This window comes from Typha angustifolia, chromosome 5 (assembly GCF_048772165.1).
Source record: "Typha angustifolia cultivar Huaian chromosome 5, ASM4877216v1, whole genome shotgun sequence".
Lineage (NCBI taxonomy): Eukaryota > Viridiplantae > Streptophyta > Magnoliopsida > Poales > Typhaceae > Typha > Typha angustifolia.
This window is the reverse complement of record NC_133243.1, coordinates 5,222,909-5,244,356: the sequence shown is the minus strand read 5'-3', so window position 1 is coordinate 5,244,356 and position 21,448 is coordinate 5,222,909. Positions and strand designations below refer to the sequence as shown.

Genomic DNA, 21,448 nt, shown 5'->3' with positions numbered 1-21,448 from the left:
TTTGCAGGAAGATAACACTTCAGAGCCGGAAATAGATGAGAAAGACTCCATAGCCTAAAACAATATCCAAGGCAATAATATAAACGTTTTGATCAGCTTATATAGATACAAAACTATAAGAGAAGTCACTATGACCATTGTGTTTATTTTAGAAAGCTTCAAGATGGATCTGTTTTCTATTTGCTCTTAATATAGATGATTATTAAAATCAAGGTAGATATTGATAAATTGAAGCTCTAATTGCATAAAGAATTTGAAATAAAGGATCTAAGAGAAGTTAAGAAGATGTTCAACATAGATATCAAAAGAAATAGAACAAAGGGGATAGTATACTTGAAAGAAGAATAATATTTGAAGGTATTATAGTGGTTTGGTATTGACAATAAAACAAAATTAGTGAGTACAATATAGGTACCTCACTTCAGACTTAGTGCATTTATGTCACCGAGTATAGATGCTAAGAGAAACTTTATATCCAAGGTACCATATGCAAGCGCAGTTGAAAGCCTGATATATGTGATGGTGTGCACAAGGCCAAAAATTTCACACGCCATCAGTATTATTAGCGAATACGTGCATGCTATAGGAAAAGAGCATTGGCATGTGGTGAGATAGATTTTGAGATACATTCGTGTTACTTTGGGAGTTGGACTAAAATTTATGAATAATGATAAACTTGGCCTACATCTTACTGAATATGTGGATTCGAATTTTGCAGTTGATTTGGACAAGCACAGATTTATTACAAGATATATATTCACACTTGTTAGAAGATCGATGTGTTGGAGATCTACTTTGCAGTCAGTAGTTGCCTTATCTACCATAGATGCTGAGTATATAGCGGTCATAGAGGCTATAAAGGTGGATATTTGTTTGATCGGCTTGACGGATGACTTTGGTGTATATTAAGAGCAACCAAAGGTACATTATGATAGCCAAAGTGCAATTTATTTAGCGAAGAACTAAGTCCATCATACTAAAACAATTCAATTTTATTTTGTGAGGAAAATCTTGGAAGAATAAGATATTTCCTTTTGTAAGATTGGGACTGCAGATAATTATGCAGATATATATATATATATATATCGAAGAAAGTAGTGATAAAGATCAAGTTCCAATATTGTTTGAATTTGATTAATGTCACTCATATTTAACTAACTTTAGATTTGGCATCGTAGGACACAAATTTGTAAGCAGTGTATTTTGGGAGGTTGAAGTAACTTTGTAGTAGTGGAGAGTACTTTGTTGAAGTCTTAAGATTTTTGCCAAAGTGGAGAATTGTTTTAGTTTGACTCAAATCAAGTGCTCCATTTTACTGTGTTGGAGGCGTTCTAACGGGTTTTTGGGGCGTTTGAATACAAACCTAAGAAGATTTGCACTCTTCTTTATTCTAGATTTGAATTCTGAGATCGTTCAAATGGGCATATGGTTGTTTAAACGCCCTGTGAGATTTTCCTAGCTTAAGTCATCCTTATAAATACTAAAATTGAAATTTTGAGGCTTTTATGGTTAAGAGAAAAATCAACGGAGCTACCACCATTATAATGGAGATTATAATTGAGTAGTTGAGAAACTCTTTTTAATTGGAGATTTGTATAGTAAATTGAAGATTATTCTGCATGTGAATCTAAGTACACCGCGCAACGTAAATTGTATCTCTCTCTCTCCATATATTGTGTTTATATTCATTTTAATTTTGTTCCTCTTTTATTAAAAAAAATAATATTACAGAATATTGAACGGGTAGGCTTTCATGTGATCCGACGGGTAGGCTTCCGAACCGCGCGGTCAAGACATGCCAATAGATTGCTTTTGGGCCAGGCCAATAAGAGCTAGACCGTGCCTTCCATTGTAGTTCGGGCTCCAGCCGGGCTAAGCCAAAAGCAGGTCCTTGGTGAGTTTAGCCCGGTCCAAATCGAGCCACGTCAGGTTTGGCACGGCGGACTGGGCCATTTAATCATGTATATATTTGGAAGAGAATGTTTTGCTTCCATTTTAATCACCCATTTGACATTTAGCACAACACCGTGTTAATTTGGAAAGCTAGACTTCAATATATCTATATAAAAAGGTTTCATCCCGTAAACAGAAAATAAAGAAAAATCTGGCCGGTAAATCTAACTAATGCAAATGCTCTAACAAGTCCATCTTCTGTCGTTCAGCTTTCTAATATAGCCTTCCTTTAACCCGTCCTCCATCCCGTCCTCCATCCCGTCCTCCATTAAAAAATCAACCAAGAGACTAGGAGAGGCACCCTAAAATAATAGTAGACATATTTGAAAGTACTTTCGACTCATAAGCAAACAATAAAAATACTCAAAGGGTCCATCAACCACGGTACAACAAAGAGGCCAGCAAAATAGTAAACTGGTAAATGGTTCTCGACTATTCCAGCTTAGAGAAATTCCACTTGCGAGACCCCATTAGCCACGTTATGACATGAGTAATAGCTAATGATCGATACTCAATTGGACTCCATCAAAATAAACCAGTTGACTCGAAGACCTGAGAGTAAAGATTGCCGGAAACATTGATACTTCCCTAATTTATCTTCCTGGATCATGGAAGGAGTTGGTGAACTACCCACTAAAGTGGGACCACCAAGGATGGTGGAATGGTGGGGGCTAAGTACTAAGTCTAATTTACTTTAAGGACTTTATGCATATTTATGCATATTTATTCATATAGCTAATTATCTTTTTGGTGATTTGACAACAAGTAGTTTAAGCTAATTATCTTCACAAATGAAGTATTAATATTTGTTTTTTGAGTTGCATAGGAAAATTTGAATGCTGAACTTTCTTGTGATGAAAAGCCCCATAAAGCCCCTTGTGGAGTACGTTCAATGAAAACTTTAGTCTTAACCATAGTCATTCGCTCAGTGTATCGATGCGTCAATGCTTGAGTAAATTCTACCGAGTTCGGTTGTGGATCGAAGCACAAATCTTGTAGTCTAAGTCAAATATCATCAGCTTTTCCCGACCGACAATAAATTAGGTTAGAACTGCAATTTCGGTTCCTTAGACATTAACCATTCTAAATTAATAACAAAATATAAGTAATAGAGCTTACTTGGACCACACTTGGATAGTGGCGAGTGACGACGACCATCCTCGAAGCCTCCCTTTATTAATTTATTGCACGTTTACCGGGCAACATCGTTGAACCCTTCCATTGCCCGACGACCAATTAAGCATTCCGTGTTCCTCTCTCTCTATATAATCCTCTCAAAAGCCGGTATGAGCTCACACCTACACTTGCAAAGGAAACGCAGCAAACTAAAGAGATCGATCACTGCGAGAATGGTGGAAGTGGTGAAGTCCGAGTTGGTAGTCCCTAGTGAGGAGACACCAAGACACAGCATCTGGGCGTCTAATTTAGACTTGGCAGCAAGAAGAGGCTACACCCCTACTGTCTATTTCTACAGACCCAATGGAGACTCAAACTTCTTCTCTGTTGACATATTGAAGTCGGCACTGGCTAAGGCCCTGGTGCCCTTCTACCCCTTGGCCGGCCGCCTCGGCCTGGACCGCGATGGCCGGATCGAGATCAATTGCACCGGAGAAGGTGCCGTTTTCGTCGTCGCTCGCTCCGAGTACACCTTAGAGGACCTCGACGACTTTGCGCCGTCGAACGAGATGAGGGATCTCTTTGTTCCCCCGGCACCATCTGCCGACCCTCCCTGCCCCTTGCTCATGCTTCAGGTAATTAATTAACTTTTTTCTCTAGCTGACCTTCTAATATTGAGCAATTTTGCATTTCAGACCATATATGTTTGCCGAATTATCTAAAACGACACTTGGATATCCGTCTCCTGACAGCTTAAACCCAATATATGTCTACAGGTGACGTTCTTGAAATGCGGCGGCGTAGTCCTTGGCACGGCGATGCACCACACGGTCATCGACCCCCGGAGCGCAAGCCACTTCATCGAAACGTGGGCCACCGTCACCCGCGACGGCTCCGCCGACGCCGTCACTCCTCCGTTTTTCGACCACAGCCTCCTCCGCGCCCGCTCTCCTCCCGCCGTCCTCTACGACCACCCGGAGTACAAGCCCGACCAGATCCCCATCTCATCCCGACTAGGCTCCGCCTACTCCAGTGCAATCCTGTCCTTTTCCAAGACCCATGTCGACCTCCTCAAGCTCCGTTGCTGCGCCAGCGGCGACGCCCGCGTGTCGACGTTCCGTGCCATCGTCGCGCTCTTGTGGCGATGCGTCGTCCGAGCAAGGAAACTTCTGCCGGAGACCCCGTCGCGGCTCTACACGATGATCGACATGCGCAGCCGGATGAGCCCACCGCTACCGACGAACTACATCGGCAACGCGGTGATCCGCACGTCGGTGGTGGCCACGGCGGATGAATTGGCGGCGAAGCCACTGGGATACGCCGTGAAGAAGTTACGGAGCGCGACGAACCAAGGAGACGAGTTCGCGAGGTCGCTGATAGATTACTTGGAATCAGTGGACATGATGAAGCTCCCGAGGAGCGGGGTGTCGAACGCCGACTTGCGAGTTATAAGCTGGCTCGGCATGAGTATGTACGACGCCGACTTCGGATGGGGAGAGCCGGCGTTCATGGGCCCGGCGTTGATGTACTACCCCGGATTTGTAAATCTCTTGAACAGCCCGAAGAAGGACGGCGGCGTCTCTATCGTCATATCGTTGGAGCCGGAGAGCATGCCGAGCTTTAAGAGGTTGTTCATGGAGGAGCTTGGGGATTTGGATGTACAAAATTAACTAAAATAGTTTCGTCGCGCTCAAATTAATTCTTGATTTCGTTAACATCATGTACTAATTCGTAGTACACTTTCTTGATTCTTTAATAAGACTTTTTATAACAAGGGAAATTCTTTTTCGGAAGTCTTCCTAGTTTCTCCGTTTAATTTCCGGTCATATCTAGTTATTTCTTTACATGAAAGCAAGTGTCAAAGGTGCCCTTGCAATATCACATATCACTATAATCTTTTCATAAAAATTGTTAGCATGATAGGTTAGAGACTAAACCCTGAATTCGATTAATTATTAATTAAATATAAAAAATATTTAGTTACTAAATTAATTTAAAAGTTTTGAATCAAGGTGAGACAGAATTTCTAAACTAAATCTAAGCATTTATGCAATCGTACATATCACTTTTCTTTCAACTTTAGATGTTTCCGATATTAACAAGTGCTCCTGGATCAAGAAGAGTCTTTTGATGCCTTTATTTATGAAGCTGGACTTTGTTGCTCCATTTTCTTCCCATAAAAATCTTATGATTAATAATAATACTATGCCTTTCCAAATGAAAGACTTCGTTCCAATTTAATCTTTTGGACCCAATTTATAATCTATTTTGGTAAAGGCAAGTGCTTGTCTTCGCAGTTAGTTATGAGTTTGTTCATCAATTAGAATATACTAGTTTGTTAAATAGAGAGTTATAAACAAGGTACTAGGCAAGTAGGGCCGTCAAGCTTGACGAGCGGCTCGGACTTGGCTCCGCTGAAGCTCGAGTCCGGCTCAGCTGAAGCTCAAGTTTGGCCTGGCTCAGTTTGAGCTTAGTTGAGCCTGAGCCGCTAAAACCGGATTGAAATTAATATCGAGCAGAGTCTGAGTTGGAGCAAACTCGCTTAGGCCCGACTTGATAGGCTCGGTATAAAGGGGTGAGATAAACCTCAATCCTCAAATCACCATGCACTCCTCCGCCGCGATGCTCCAATGTCACCTCATCCTCCTTCGCTAAGCCGCTATCACTATGTTGCTGCCTCCTCCTCCTCCTCCTCATCCTTCTTCTTCTTCTTCTGCAGCCATGATGCCCTATCTTCTCCTTCTTCTTCTTCTACTTTAGTAGCAGCAAGTCGTTGTGGTGTCACCTCCTCCTCCTTTAGAAACAGCAAGCAGCCACAGTGCCCCGCCTCCCCCTTCACCTCTTTCTTCTTCTTGGTGGCTCCGCTTGGGCTCTATCTGGCTTTGTCCGGCTTGATGTGGCTCGGCTTGAATAAGACTTGATGATATGCTCATTTTAGGCTTAAGTTTGGCTCGGGCTCGATCTGGCCCGGCATGAGCTCAGCTTGAATTGAACTAAGCCAAGCTTGAGCCCAATTCTAAGGCTCGAAATTAATTTCGAGCTGGGTCATTTATGCCGCGATATGCTAGTTATAACTAAGGAACTATTACAATAGATGAGCCTAGTCAATTGTAGAAAGTCTAAGTTTAGCTTAGAATTTCTTTAATTACTAGAAAATAGAGTTAAATTAAATAAAATTCAATAGTAATTTCAGTAACTTTCTCATATTAAGAAAGAAAGTCAAAATTAATGAACAGTGGAGCTAATTTTGATATCTGAGAAAGTTATTTTTCTAATTTATGTTTTTCAATCGAACATCAAAAATAGATAAATTTATATAACTGACTACTTTGTTCTCTCAACTTTTAGCAATCAAACTCTCTCTTAGTTCAAGATCAAAATTTTTAATTTTAATCAATCGAAAGCTAAGCTTAAGTAAGATAGAACTTTAATTTTAAAGTAACTGATAGTCTGATACCCTTAATCTTGTCTTTTATTCCTCTATTACCCTTAGCCACATAAGAGATATTAGTAATACTGAAACCCTAGCACTACTTTAAATGTAAGAGAAAAATTACAAATAACACCAACTTTTTGACTATATTATAAATAAAGTTAAACATATGATGAAATGAAATAAAAAATAGAATATTTCATCTATCACAAATGATATTTTTATATTCTCCAAATTGCTCTTTATCACACTCGTCTAATATAACCTTTAAGATTAAACAAGTAATTTCAGATCTATCGATATTATTATGGGATTTGATATTTGGATGTGATTTTAGTATTTTTGAGACTTGATTAGATTCTATTTTGTTGGAAATCAATGTTTTATCTATCTCCACGCTATTTTAGATGTTTGATTTGACTCTAAAATTAAGTTATATTTTAGAAAATTAGTTCTATAATTTTGTTAACATGATAATCAAGTTAAATTATATCTATCTATTAAATGGTAGGGTATGGCTTGGTTATTGTCAGTCAACAGAGAGCTCAATTTATAAATAATAAAAATATATAATTTTATTGTAGGACTTTGTTTATTATTTATTATTTTCCCTAAAAATAAAGACACAATAAAAAGTTCATCAGGCATAGAATTATATTACTTAGAATATAATGAGCTCAGATTCCTCTTCATCGCCCATCATCCTGTTTGGGCCTTCCAGGAATTCATATTATCTTTTGTTTAGATAGCCCAAATTCCTATGGTATGCCATTCATATGTCATCTTAACTATAATTATAGGTAGTTTTATTAATAAAATATTTCTAATAAATTATTATCATAGTCTATGAATAGTATTTACTTAGCATAAAAAAGGATATTTATGGTTATACTATTCTATAGTTTGATATTTTTAAAGAATGTAATAGTAATTATAATTAGATTAAAAGGTTTCGATGGGCAATTATGTAAAAAATCACTAAATAATGGTATACTAGTCCACGCCCACAAGTGTCCGGCAGCAAACCATCAAACGACTTCTTAGTTCTTACCGATTAAAAGACAAACACAGGGAAAGCGGAAGCAATTAAGATGACGGAGATTCTCGAGTCCGGCTTCGTGGTCCCGATCTCCGAGACCCCCAGGCACAGCCTGTGGTTATCGAACCTGGACGTGGTGGCGGCGCGGGGTCACACTCCGTTGGTCTACTTCTACGGTCCCAATAGGAGTCCGGATTTCTTCTCCACCGGTGTCGTTAAGAGTGCTCTGGCGAAGGCCCTCGTGCCCTTCTATCCCTTGGCCGGCCGGCTCGGGCTGGACCCGACCGGCCGGGTCGAGATTAACTGCTCCGGCGAGGGGGTTCTCTTCGTGGCGGCCCGGTCCGAGTCGACTCTGGACGAGTTCAAGGAGTTCGTGCCGTCGAAGGAGGCGAGGGAGATGTTCGTGCCCTCCGTCGACTCGGCTGACCCGCCTTGTGTGCTCCTCATGATCCAGGTGATTAATTCCCTCTTCTTCTTCCTTTTTTTTGGAAATTTATTTTGAAAAAATTAGGATCCCTGATTTTGTCCCAATTTCAACTCACCTTCTATACTTTAGACTTGATCTCAATTAAATTATTTTATTCAAAACTAGTAATACAAATGCTGAAGTCAATGCTGCGATCTCGGTGGAGTTGAGTACTGTAGCTGAAGAGATCTTATATTATTTAATAAATTGAAGAACTCACCTGCTGCTTTCTAGTAGTCAAAGTAGCCGGCAGCTTTGCCATATTCTAAAAGAGCTCCATCGTTTTCCTCTCATTTTCTACGTTTCGCCACCATTTTTCTCACCTATCTCTTTCGCCATCACCGTCGTTGTCGCCATCGCCGCCGGCTCTCCTCATCTTCTCCCTTCTTTCTCTTCTTCTTCTTCTCTTTCTCCTCCTCCTCCTTCTTCTTCTTTATATATATTATGGGAGCGCTGAGCGCTGAGGAATAAGTGTCTGTTTGATTAAGAGCGATAGAAATTAAAGCTATAAAAGTTTATAGTAACGTCATTTTTAATAAGCAGTTATAATCTATTATGTTTAACAAATAGATAGAAGTATTTAATAAAAAGGTAATTACGACTACCACTCTAGTGTATAGTGGTGAGCACAAAATTCCCTCGTGGAAGAAATTAAAATGAATTATGTTTATGTATGCATGCTTTACCCATTCTTATGTCTAATCTATGATTAGTCTAAAGACTTAAAAAAGATGAGAAATATCACTCTCACAGGGGCAATAAGCTAAAATTAAAATTAGGGAAGTAAACACTCTTCTTTTATCCCAACATCATGAGGTAAATATATTGAATAGCTGTATTATATTATCATACTATTTAATCATCTAAAATATGATGGATATTATTATAGATGCGATGGAATACTTATCAAATCCTCTGTAATTTTATATTTCATAAGAATCTTTAAATTCGACCAATAATTTGGTAATTATGATAAAAGGATGGTTGTATTTAGTCAAAATAACAGATTAAGTGTTTGAGTTAAAAATATATAAGAATTTTGTGAAATTGAGACAAATTATATGGGAGTAAAGTACAATTAATCCTAAATCTAAATATTGGTTATATTGGTTAAACAATGGCTAAATAGTGAAAGAAATACATTCATATTGCTTTTTTAGGATTTTTTTAATTTTTAGAATTAGAAATATATTATTAAATATTTTAAAATTTAAAATAAATTAGTAGTTCAATCAAGAGACTCACTTGTTTAACTACTGATTCGACCTTTAGTTAGATCAATGTCTGAGATTAGGGTGAGGGAACTGCCCCCAACCACATACAACCAAATTCCCAAGTCCTCATGTGTTAGCAAGCTAATCCGGGCATCTATTCGCTTCTCTAAACACATAGGTGACTTTATATTTAATAAGCTTTTAAAAGAATAAATGCATCCGCCACACTAGATTCCGACACCCATGTGGCTGGTGTATTTCGCAGAGTATATTTTTGAGGATCATTTAATCAGTCTCAATTCAGATATTGGTTAGTTGATGGTTCTTTATCGCCTTAAGACCTTTCCAGACCTGTCTGATTCATTACCAATAACTATGCATTTGATAGAAAATTGAGAGTAAAACTATCATTTGCCAATAGGGTATAACTCTTTTATCTTTTCTCCTATTTCTCTTATCCCAACTCAGAACTAGGATAAAGGAACATTATAAAGTCAATGAGCATTATTGAGTTTTAATTTTCTGAGGAAAGGTGGCTTGTCTAAAGCCCACCTCTTTATCCCTGTTACTGAATTAGCCTTACTAAAGATTTCCTTTTTTACTCACAATGAATGTCTATAAAAAAATAACGATTAAATTCTGCAATTTCAAAGTTCGACGCATTTAAAATTAGATGATGCTACAATCTAAAATTATTTTGGTTTTATAAATTCAAAGTCAATTTTACTGATGTGATAATTGATAAGGAAACACCAATATGCATGCAGGTAACCCACCTCAAAGGCGGCGGCGCCGTCCTCGGCTTCGCCATCCACCACGCCGCCGTTGACGGCCGCATCACTTTCCACTTCATCAAGACCTGGTGCGCCATCGCCCGCGGGGCCTCTCCTCTTCCCCACCCTCCCCTCCTCGATCGCACCCTCTTCCGAGCCCGTTCGCCGCCCGCCGTCCGAGTCCTCAACTCCGAGTACACCCTCCACCCTTTCTCCTCCTCCTCCTCCTCCTCCTCCTCCTCCTCCTCCTCCCAGACCGCCGCCGCCGCCACTCTCAAGCTCTCATCACGCCAGCTCGCCCTCCTCAAGACCCGCTTCGGCCACCACTTCACCACCTTCCAAGCCATCGTGGCGCACGCGTGGCGCTGCACGTGTCTCGCTCGTGGCCTCTCTCCGGACCAAGAGACGAAACTCTGCATGGCCATCGACGTGCGTAACCGCGTCAACCCGCCGTTACCGCCCCACTACCTCGGGAACGCCGTTATGCGCGTGCCGGTCTCAACCACCGTAGCGGATCTCGTGTCGGATCCGGTTCGGTTCGGAGCCGAGCGGATCCGAAGCGTTACAGGCGGCGTCGGCGATGAGTACGTGAGGTCAGTCATCGACTACTTGGAATTAGTGGACACGACGAAGTTGTCGTCCAGGAGTGGATTGCCGAGTACTAAGCTTTGTGTAGTGAGTTGGCTCGGGATGCCCGTAGACGATGCCGACTTCGGGTGGGGATTGCCGGTTTTCATGTCGAGGGCGCAGCTTTATGGGAATGGATTTCTTTATTTGATTCAGAGTTTGGGGAAGGATGGGGGGATTTATGTGGTGGTGAGTTTGGAGCAGGAGAGCATGGAGAAGTTTAAGAAGTTATTTTACGAGCCATTTTTGAGGAGTGCGATTTAGTTCTCCTTGAGGATACATGAATTGTTGGACGTAACTATGATGCCTTTTTATTATGTAATGGTTGTATCTAAGGTTGACCCTTGCATATTGTGATGAATAATATGTGAGGTTTGTTTTCGTGCAATAGAATTAATTCTTTATCAATCAATTTGATGAAGATCTAACTGTTAGGGGTGTAAATGAGCCGAGCCTGAGCGAGCCGACTCTAGCTCAGGCTCGGCTCGAAATTAATTTCGAGCCTCAAATTTAGGCTCAAGCTCGGCTCTATTCAACTCAAGCCGAGCTCGAGGCGAGCCAGACCGAGCTCAGATTAAGCTTGAGCCGAGCCCGAGCTTTATTAGAGGAGGAGGAGGAGGAGGCAATGGCAGCGGTGAAATGGATGGTGGTGAAGAAGTCCGACGCTAGGATCTTCTTCATCTTCTCCCTCAAAACTGCATCTCGAATCAATCAAACCAAAATACCAAATACTCTAAACCCACCATGACCAAAGAGATCAACAAATCACAAGTCCAAATAGCAGATCCTCCACGAAACCCTCAGCTCTCTTCTCCTCATATTTCGGTGGTGGCAACGGCGGCGGTGGTGGGGGGAGACCTCCTAGGGGCACAGCGAGGGGGAGGCGAAGCTTCTCGAGCTCGTCGATGAGGGCAGTGACGAAGGAGAAGACTACTTTCTACTCCCCTCCGGCGAGGCTCTCCTCCATCGGGATGATGCGCAGCTTGCCAATGGAGGACGAGGCGGCGACGGTTGGATGAGGAGGACGAGGCGGCAACCGATTGAGGAGGACGAGGCGGCGACGGCTTGAGGAGGAGGACGAGGCGGCGACCGATGAGGAGGACGAGGCGGCGATGGCTTGAGGAGGAAGACGACGAGGCGCAACTGAGTGAGGGTAAGATTTGGGAAATTTAAGCTGTGTGACTATGAATACTAATTTTTTTTATATAAACCGAGCATATCGAGCCGAGCCTGAGCGAGCCAACTCAAGCTCAGGCTCGGCTCGAAATTAATTTCGAGCATCAAATTTAGGCTCAGGCTCGGCTCAGCTCACAACGAGCCGAGCCCGAGCTTCAGACGAGCCGAGCCCGAGCTTCAGACGAGCCGAGCCCGAGCTGCTCGTTTATTTTGACAGTCCTACTAACTGTTAAGATCTCTAAAGGTATAATAGGAATGAAAGATATTATCGGTTCAGATAATTTTTTTTAAATATATAATTTTGCACATTATTTTTCAACAATTATATTATCTTAATATTTTATTAAGTAAAAGACATATATATCATTAACTGGGAGTAATATATATATATCAAAATAAAGGTATTGATGTCTTTTATAATTAACTTGATGAAAATTTAATTACATTTTATCTTTTTGATTATTTTTTATTATTTACATATATCTCCCATTAGTTTAAGATTGATTTAAATTAAATTTTAATAGATAGAGATAGAGAATTATATTTAAATTGAAGTTTATCTCCAAATAATCAAATTTAAATTATTTAATATTAAATGATATCTCCTATAATTAAGGCATAATTATATTTAAGAGAGAAATCTTATCGGAAGAAAAAAAACGTGTAAAGCGCTTCTTCCTACCGTAAAGTTAATGGTTTATCAATCACTTTGATGAAGATCTAATGGTTAAGATATTCAAGGGTATAATAAGAAAATTGGGAAATTAGTCATACATAATTAATCTTCTTAACTAATATTTTTTTTTTCTTACGTAATGTGGTTTTGGAACCGATATCGAAAACCGGTACCGGATATGAAAACTGGCTATTATAGGTGTTGGATTAAGATTATAATTTTTAAAGTTGTATTTAAGTATTTACCATAATATGTGGGCGAGTGTAATATGTGATGATTACATCGTTTTGCAAATTTTGTATGGTCACTGGATAATATTTTTTATCCATTCAGTATTATATTACCGTCATATAACTTTCACAAGCAGCCCAAGCATTGGTATTCATAGCTTTATCATTTCCATAAGAACTTGGTCCTTAATTAACTATCAGTTTAACGAGGAATGGAGCTAAGCGCTCTAAATATATCAGGGTTATCCTACTCTCCAAAAGACAATAACTTCCACTTCCTTCTAACTAAGCTTCACATGTATCAAACTCTTCAACGTCAACTCTAGCTTTGCTAGGGTTTGGTGCAAGATTCTTCTTCTCCCTCTCTCTCTCTCTCTCTCTCATTAAGGGGTGTTTCCTCATCTGTGCAATCTTTCCTCTCCTTCCCTCTCTTAGCCATTTGGTTAAGAGAAGATCTTTTTTTTTCTTCCCTTTTCTCCTTTTATTAGCTTCATCTTAGAGCATCTCCAATGCTAGCGCCAATATGGAGCCAAAATTGGAGCAAGAGCCCGGTGCACTCCAGGCTCCATATATATTAAAATAATAATATAATATATATTATTATATTAGTTATTTTAAATTATTTAATAGATCATCTTAGTGTTATTATTTTTTAATAAAATATATATGGTTAGAAAACTCTCATCGAGATTTTTAAAATAAGACTAATATTCAATAGTTTTAGAAGTAATTTTAAATTACTAATTTTTTAATTAAACGTATCGAAATTACATTACACGAAATAAACATCGAAATAAGCATTACATGTCATTAACCAAAAATATCAAAATTACATTACATAAAATAAGCAGAAATTAACTAAACATAATAAAAGCAATAGATATTTAATATTCTAGTAAGTCATCTCCGTAACCACCGGTTCTGTAGCCATCGGTTCTAATTCCGATTCCGTAGCCACCTTCTCTTTCTTGATTATATCCACCTTTTTGCGATGAACCTCCGACTTGAAAATGAATATTGCTTCTTCTACAAATTTCTTGTCTTTTTCTTTGAAAGAAAGCACGTTCATCCGGATCTTTAACTTTATTTAAATCAATTGACAAGATCTCTCTATCCTCGCGATCACAATTAGTATTTCATTTCTAATATATTTTAATTTTTAATATTTACATTGGAGATAATTTTGAGTAATTATATTTTAGGATACATAATTTATTAGACTCATTTTTATAAATAATAAAAAATTTAAAATTTAAATTAACTTAAAAATAATTTAATATTAGATTCTTTTTTATAAATAATAAAAAATTTAAAATTTAAATTAACTCAAAAATAATTTAATATTAGACTCTCTCGATGAGACCTTTCCAATGGTATTATTTTTGTTAAAAACCGATTAGTAAAACTAATTATATACTCAGTTTAACTAACTAAATTATTTAATAAACGATATAAATGGAATTAAAATTATTGAATATAATAATTAGTGGGCAATTTTGTCATTTTTAAAAAGTTGAAATGACAAATGGAGCCCAACTCCATTTTTATGGTGGGGCTCCAAATTTGGAGCCCCACTATTCCTAGCTCTAAATTTGTAGCTAGGTTTAGAGCCCCATTGGAGTTTGACCGGGCTCCAAATTTAGAATTTAGAGCCCGGTTGGAGTTGCTCATCTCCAAGGGAGGGCGGCTCCAAATATAGAGCTGAGAGCCCGGTGCGCTCCAACGCACCGGGCTCCATATTTATTATTTAATTAATATAACATATTATATATATATATATGCTAAATCACTTAATAAGACCTCTTAATATTATTATTTTTTAATAAAAAATATATGTTTATAAAACTCTAATCGATATCTTTATAATAAGACTAATATTCAATAGTTTTACAAATAATTTTAAATTACTATTTTTTTAATTAAAAACATCAAAATTATATTACATAAAATAAAAATAAAATATTTAAAACAACTTAAATAATTTAATATTAAACTCATTTTAAAGATCTCGATGAGCAAAATTAATTATATATTCAGTTTAAGATTAGATTATTTAATAAAGGATACGGACGGAATTTAAAATTTTAAATGAAGCTTTTGTAGGGCAAAATTGGTATTTCTAAAAGTTGAATAATATCGGAGCTGGGCTCCAAATTTTTAGATGGGGCTCCAAATTTGGAGCCTCATTTGGAGCTCGGTTGGAGCTCCACCGGGCTCCAAATTTGAAATTTTGGAGCCTGGTTGGAGATGCTTAGTCACGTCATCTTAATTTGGAGCTAGGTTTAGAGCCTCGTTGGAGTTCAACTAGGCTCCAAATTTAGAATTTGGAGCCCGGTTAGAGTTGCTCTTAGTCACGTCATCTTCTTCTTCTTTTCTATTGTTGTTTCTCTCTCCTCTTTTGTTGCTATTTTTTTTCTATCTGTTAATCTTTTTTTTCTATATAAGTCTTTGTAATCGCTCTTTAATTAATATAGTTAGAGATTAATTAAAGATAGCTTAAATAAATAAAAACTATTTAAATAATATTTCAAAAAAGTTAATATATATTATAAATAAATTATAATATTTACTTTAAAAATTGTGAATTACTATCAAAAATTTTATACTTAAGCTATAAATTTCGTACTTAAACTATAAATTTTTCATTCTGCTACAAATAGATTTCGAATCTAAAGAAATTCCAAATACAAAAATTCTAGATCATGAAATCACGGATTTTACCCAATTAAGTTCATAAATTTTGAATATCAGATAATTATCTTTTGAATATTTTTCCAAAACTATGTAAAACTAAAATTTTGTATTTTAAGTACAAACTTTGTACTTAAACTAAGGAATTCTAATTCTGCATAGTTTTAGAAAAATAATTTCTTATATATTTTAACCATTGAAATTTACATAGAAACAAATAATAATCATATAGAGTTACATTTTTTTTTATTTAACTAATCCTAATTAATCTTTTATTTTATTAATTAAATAGTAATTATAGAGACTTTAGGAAAAAAAAGGATTAAGAGATTAAAAGATGGGTAGTAGTCGTGGTAGAAGAAGAAGAAAAAGAATAGTAAGAAAAAGAATTAGTAGTAACATATGAAGTGGAAGATGAAGAAGAAAAAAAAGAAGAATAGTAAGAAAAAAAAATTAGCAGTGGCATATGAAGTGGAAGATGAAGAAGAATAGTAAGAAAAAGAATTAGTAGTAGTATATGAAATAGAAGATGAAGAAGAAAAAGAAGACGATGATAATGATGATGATGAAAAAGAAGATGAGTACATAGTAATTTTCTCTCTTATAATGTCTCGTTAATCTTTGATAAAAAACTAATGACAGAAAAAATAAAGTTGAAAGAAAAAAACCTTAGTGTAAGAGAAACAAAAGATGATCCTATCTCGCCAAATCAAAAATTAAGTAGGTTATCGGTACAAATAACTCTTCATTTTTTTAAAAGACCTCACGAAGGATTGGGTAATTGACCTCATCTACTGTAAAAGTGAAGATCAAGTTGCTAATATATTCATCAAGTCCCTAAAGTTAGTGTGGTTTATAAACTCGAAAAATTGCTTGGTGTCTGCACTATGGAAGATCAAGGTCACAAGGACATGTCTCGTAAAAATTAAACTGAATATTTGAACATTTTCAGTTTAAGGGAGGATTTGTTGAAAGTTTCTTTTGTGGATCTAATCTTATTCTCATGTTAATTGTTGTTAATGCAATCTCTATATATAAAGAGCTCACTAAGTGTAAGTTCAGTTTGTGAACAACAAAAGCAATATCAAGAGATAAGTTTGTTTTCGTCTCCTCTGTTTACTTTTATTTCCTGCTAAGTTTTTCTAACAAAAGGTGTGGTAGGTAAGGAGTGGATCAAACTCTAGTAGTCACGCCAAGAATTAGGCTCATTTATAAGTCAGGCTCATTCATAAATCAAACCTTTAGTCATAGTATTTAGTAAAACTATCTTGCGATCTACAGTAAAAAGCCCTTCATTTTTTTAATCGTTAGAAATGTGCCCCGTATTATTGATTTATCCCTTTTTTTTACCTAACTTAATTGGTTAATCTCGATACGTTGTTAAAAATTAGAGTGTAATTTTTGTATAAGCGATGCGTATAAATTACGTAAGTGATATATGACCTTTTTTTTTTAAATCTCGATGTGCACATCATTAAAAATTGCAACGTACATTTTATATAAGCGATCCGTATATATTATATAGGTGATGCGTGACATTTTTTTAAAATCTCGATGTGTATATTGTTGAAAATTAGAACGTACATTTAATATAAATAATGCGTACAAATTATATAAGTGATGCATGATATTTTTTTTAATCTTAATGTGCATATTGTTGAAAATTAGAGTATATAATTTGCATAATCGATGCACATAAATTATATAAGTGATGTGTGACCTTTTTTTAAATTATAGTATACCTTTTGTATAGGTGATGCATATAAAATTATATAAGTGATACATAACTTTTTCTTTAGAATCTCGACACACATACTGCTGAAAATTAAGGTGTATATTTTGTATAAATAATGTTGTATAAATTACATAGTTCATGCAAGAAACATTTTGAAATTTATTAATACTAAATGACTAAAAAAAATTCGAAATTGCAATTTGACAATAGTACTCAGTCTTGATGAAAATTAGACCATGAAAAGAGTGATACATCGGAAATAAATGACAAAAAGCACCCTAAACAGACTATCAATTCTGAACTCCTTCAGCACCACCCAAATCCTCGTAGAATACCCTCTTAAGCCTCTCCATGTTCTCCGGCTCGAACGCAACGGCAAGAGACAACCCACCTTCTTCGCCAGGGCTATGCATGATATACACCAACCCGGCAAATTGCAAGCAAGCCCTCCCCATGTAAACCGGCTTCCCCCACCCGAAATCCGCCTCGTAAATCGGCAATCCTTGCCAACTGATCACCCACATATCCGTCCCTGGGAGCGCCCAGTTCCCCTTCTGCAACCCCTTCACATCGCTGACGCCCTCCAAGTAGTCGACAAGCGAGCGGATGAACTCGTCATTTAGTCGAGCAGTTACCGCGCGGATCCTCTCCGCGTTTGATTGAATCGATTCGGATAGGACATCCTCGACGCGGGCGGCGGCGGATGCTCGGAAGATGCCGTTGCCGAGGTAGCCGGCGGGGAGCGGCGGACTGACACGTGTGCGCGCGTCGGCTGTGAGGTAGAGCCGCGTCTGCTGGGTGTTCGACAAATTGCGGGCTTTGCACGCGCATTTCCAGACGAAGGCGACGACCGCGGCGAAGGAGGAGATGGGTCTGCCTCCTTTAGTGGTTTTGAGGGAATTGAGTTGGGTTTTAGAGATCTTCAGGATCGTGGAGTCGAATGGGGACTTGGGCCGTGGTGGGGTTTGGGCGTGGTACTCGACGTGGTCGAAGGATATAGACGGTGGGGATCGAGCTTTGAGGATCGTGCGGTCGATTGATGGAGGGACGGTGACCTCGGCTCCCCGAGCGATGTCCGACCAGGTGTTGACAAAGTGGAGCGCGCCGAGCCCGTCGGCGGCGGTGTGGTGCACGGCGGCTCCCAAGCACACGCCCCCGCACTTGAAGAAGGTCACCTGCACCGAAGTTCAAACGATTTGTGAGTTTAGTTTTTGCCATTTTCCTTTAGCTTTCTTTTTCAGATGGATACAAGATATTACCAAAGGATACTGTTTAAAGATAAAGATTAGTGAGGCTAGTGAGCCTATTATTTGGATACGAACACTTAATATCTCCAACGTAATTAACAAGAAAGGAGGGGGATAAAGACAGCAAAGACCTCACCTGAAACATGGCCAAGATGGGATCCCCAGCCCCCACAGAGGGCACAAACGTCATTCTCATCTCAGTCGACGGGACGAACTCCCCCAAATCTTCTACCGTGGCTTCCGACCTAGCCACGACGAACAGAACCCCTTCTCCGGTGCACTGGATCTCGACGCGGCCGGTCCGGTCCAGGGCAAGCCGGCCGGCCAAGGGATAGAAGAAAACCAAGGTCTTGGCCAAGGAGGCCTTCATCGTCTCCGGTGAGAAGAAGGTGGAATCCCCATTTGGCTTGTAGAAGTACACCGTTGGGGTGTGACTCCTGGCTACTAAGAGGTCTAAGTTTGATAGCCATAGTGCATGCTTGGGAGTCTCCTCGCTTGGGACTACTAAGCTGGATTCCAGTACCTTCACTTCCATCACTTGCAAACATACAAGAGACTTCCCCTTCCCTCCCTCTCCCTTTCCCTCTCCATTTATCTCACTTAGCATTGTACTAATTAGAAAATTTAATAAATCAAACCCCCAATTTTGCCAATTTTTTCATTCACATCTCTTTTTGAGAATCAAACCCTCATTTTTTTTTCTTCTAATTTTCATCCCTAGATTAACTTAAATAGTATCAACAAAAAATATTTTATTATAATATACTAAATAATTTATAGAATACTTAATTTTTCCTTCTCTCCTTCATTTCTTTTATTTTCTCATATCTTCCCGAGTCATGCCTAAGTCGAAAGTGTTGATCCTAAAATTAGAGTTGGTCAAGATACTCGGCTCGCTCCACCTTCTTCGGGGAAAGAAGAAGAAGAAGAAGAAGGGGGAAGACAAGATAAAATGGTGGTGTTGACGACTACGATGAGAGATGGTCGGAAAAGATGAAGGAAGACAGTGAAACGGTAAAAAGAAAAGAAGAAGATAGTAGGAGTATTTTTGATAAAATAACCAGTTACATTATTGTTGGTATTGTACTAACACTGGCCCTCTATTTTAAAGGGTTAATTACATTTTATTTTTTGTGAATATTTTCTAAATATTTTTTTCACAAATATCCTTGATTTAAGATAACTTTTATTCAAAGAGTGCATAAGATGACGGTAAAATCTACCATGATTTTACTTAGGTCTTACGTGGATAAAAAACAAGAAAAATCGAGTGATATACGTAAAAACTAAAAACTAGACGTGAGAAGATTGGGTTGAGAATCTATCCATAGATATATTAAAATTTAAAATATGTATCTTATTATAATCAATTTGATCAATAGATCTACTTGGGGCAGGATTATCGAATGCGTCTCTATAAACCTGAGGCATAATTATTATGATCATGCTGGAAATTAAATTGGGAGAGCTCATCATGGGCATATAATAAATACAATTGATATATTAAATAACAAATATCTATATAATAGAATGTTAACGATAACAAACTTAAGGGGGAAATATAACATACACTTTCGTCTGTCATTTAACATTCTTATAGTTTTAATAAAAAGAGAACTTGCTAGCATATATGTTATATGAACAGTAATAATCATCATGCATTACACGAGGAGACCGTAATAAAAAGTATGTGGAGAATCCAAGGTAAACTTGGATCTAGATTCCATAGCAGGGAGTGAGGGGACTCCAGTTTCTGGTACCAAAATAAGAGGACAAGTCTGGGCAGCACCAGAAACACATTGCCCTGGAAGAACAAAATATACTTGGATTATACTGGCAGACACATTCGAGATTTATAAGCATTTTGTAGAATTTGGAAGTGTCAGGTGAAAGTGGATAATTATTATATTAATTATGTTATTTTTTTTTTTACATCTAAACAACATGAAAACTTTCAAGAAGTTATTGCTTATTTCAAAGTTAAATTGTATTTCCATGTCGTAATATGACCCAATATTACATTATATCTCCGAAGAGAAATTAGAGAGCAAAAAGAAAAAGGCGATTTGCAGTAAAAAGTCCCTCAGATTTCCAATTGGCGGAAATATATCTTTCAAATTATTAAATTACAATTTTGGATTTTTTTATTGAATTAGCTCTAACAAATCTCAAAAAGAATGTCCTGTCCTAAAAGAAAGGTCACGTATTTATACAAACGGTATGCTCTAATTTTCAACAATATGCATATCGAGATTTAAAAAAATATCCGCATTACCTATGCAAAAGATACGCTCTAGTTTTTAACAATATACGTATCGAGATTTTAAAAATATATGTTATGCATTACCTATATAATTTATCTGCATCGCATATGCAAAATGTACTATCTAATTTTCAAGAATATGTATGTCGAGATTTAAAAACAAATGTTATGTATCTATGTAATTTATTATTTAATAAACATGAACACAATATGTTTAATAATCGAGTTAGACGGATTAACCCATTTATGATCGAATCCGATTAAACTAAACACAAACTCATTTAAAAGTCAGAATACCATATTGGATTGTATGATCGTGTCAACTCTTGCCGGCCTTAGTTCCTCTCCATGCTGCATCCAGTCGTTCATATAGCATATCCAGTCCTTTAGAAAGGGGCCCTTAGTTTGACTAGAGTCTTGTGGGGGATAAGATGGTAGCTGCAGGCAGAGAAGAATTTAGAATTTGATCGATCTACTTCTGGAATTACTTCCAACCGAGTTGATGACAACATGCCTCAAGACAAGCCTCTTTCACTTATACAGAATAAAGTCAGTATTAATATATTTTTTTAATTCCTTATTCTAGCATAAGAGAACTTATGCCAGTTTAAGCTACTCTACTATTTAATTGTATACTAATGTAACGTGTAATAATTATATTTGATATGATATAAGTTAAAATAATAAGTTGACAAAAGATTAAAATACATTTTATAATAAATGAATGAGAAGAAGAAAGAGAGAAAATAATTTAAATGATAGTTAATTAAAATAATGTCTTTCAAAAGTAAAATAGTAATTAGTAAACA

General features: G+C 37.4%; 3 protein-coding genes across 3 annotated transcripts; 2 read left to right on the top strand and 1 right to left on the bottom strand.

The window, feature by feature from the left end:
- Positions 1 to 3,237: 3,237 nt before the first annotated feature.
- On the top strand, positions 3,238 to 4,862 carry LOC140760082 (hydroxycinnamoyltransferase 4-like). Its single transcript, XM_073096885.1, has 2 exons — positions 3,238 to 3,704; positions 3,846 to 4,862. The coding sequence occupies exons 1-2, from the start codon at positions 3,240 to 3,242 to the stop codon at positions 4,737 to 4,739; spliced, it is 1,359 nt and encodes a 452-aa protein (XP_072952986.1). The 5' UTR covers positions 3,238 to 3,239; the 3' UTR covers positions 4,740 to 4,862.
- A 2,646-nt stretch (positions 4,863 to 7,508) lies between these two features.
- LOC140760655 (hydroxycinnamoyltransferase 4-like) lies at positions 7,509 to 11,025 on the top strand. Its single transcript, XM_073097696.1, has 2 exons — positions 7,509 to 7,995; positions 9,989 to 11,025. The coding sequence occupies exons 1-2, from the start codon at positions 7,594 to 7,596 to the stop codon at positions 10,883 to 10,885; spliced, it is 1,299 nt and encodes a 432-aa protein (XP_072953797.1). The 5' UTR covers positions 7,509 to 7,593; the 3' UTR covers positions 10,886 to 11,025.
- Positions 11,026 to 17,320: 6,295 nt separating this feature from the next.
- On the bottom strand, positions 17,321 to 19,031 carry LOC140760273 (putrescine hydroxycinnamoyltransferase 1-like). Its single transcript, XM_073097170.1, has 2 exons — positions 18,513 to 19,031; positions 17,321 to 18,304 (listed from the first exon to the last, which is right to left on the bottom strand). Exons 1-2 carry the CDS (start codon positions 18,981 to 18,983, stop codon positions 17,420 to 17,422), a joined length of 1,356 nt encoding a protein of 451 aa, XP_072953271.1. The 5' UTR covers positions 18,984 to 19,031; the 3' UTR covers positions 17,321 to 17,419.
- Between the last annotated feature and the right edge of the window lie 2,417 nt (positions 19,032 to 21,448).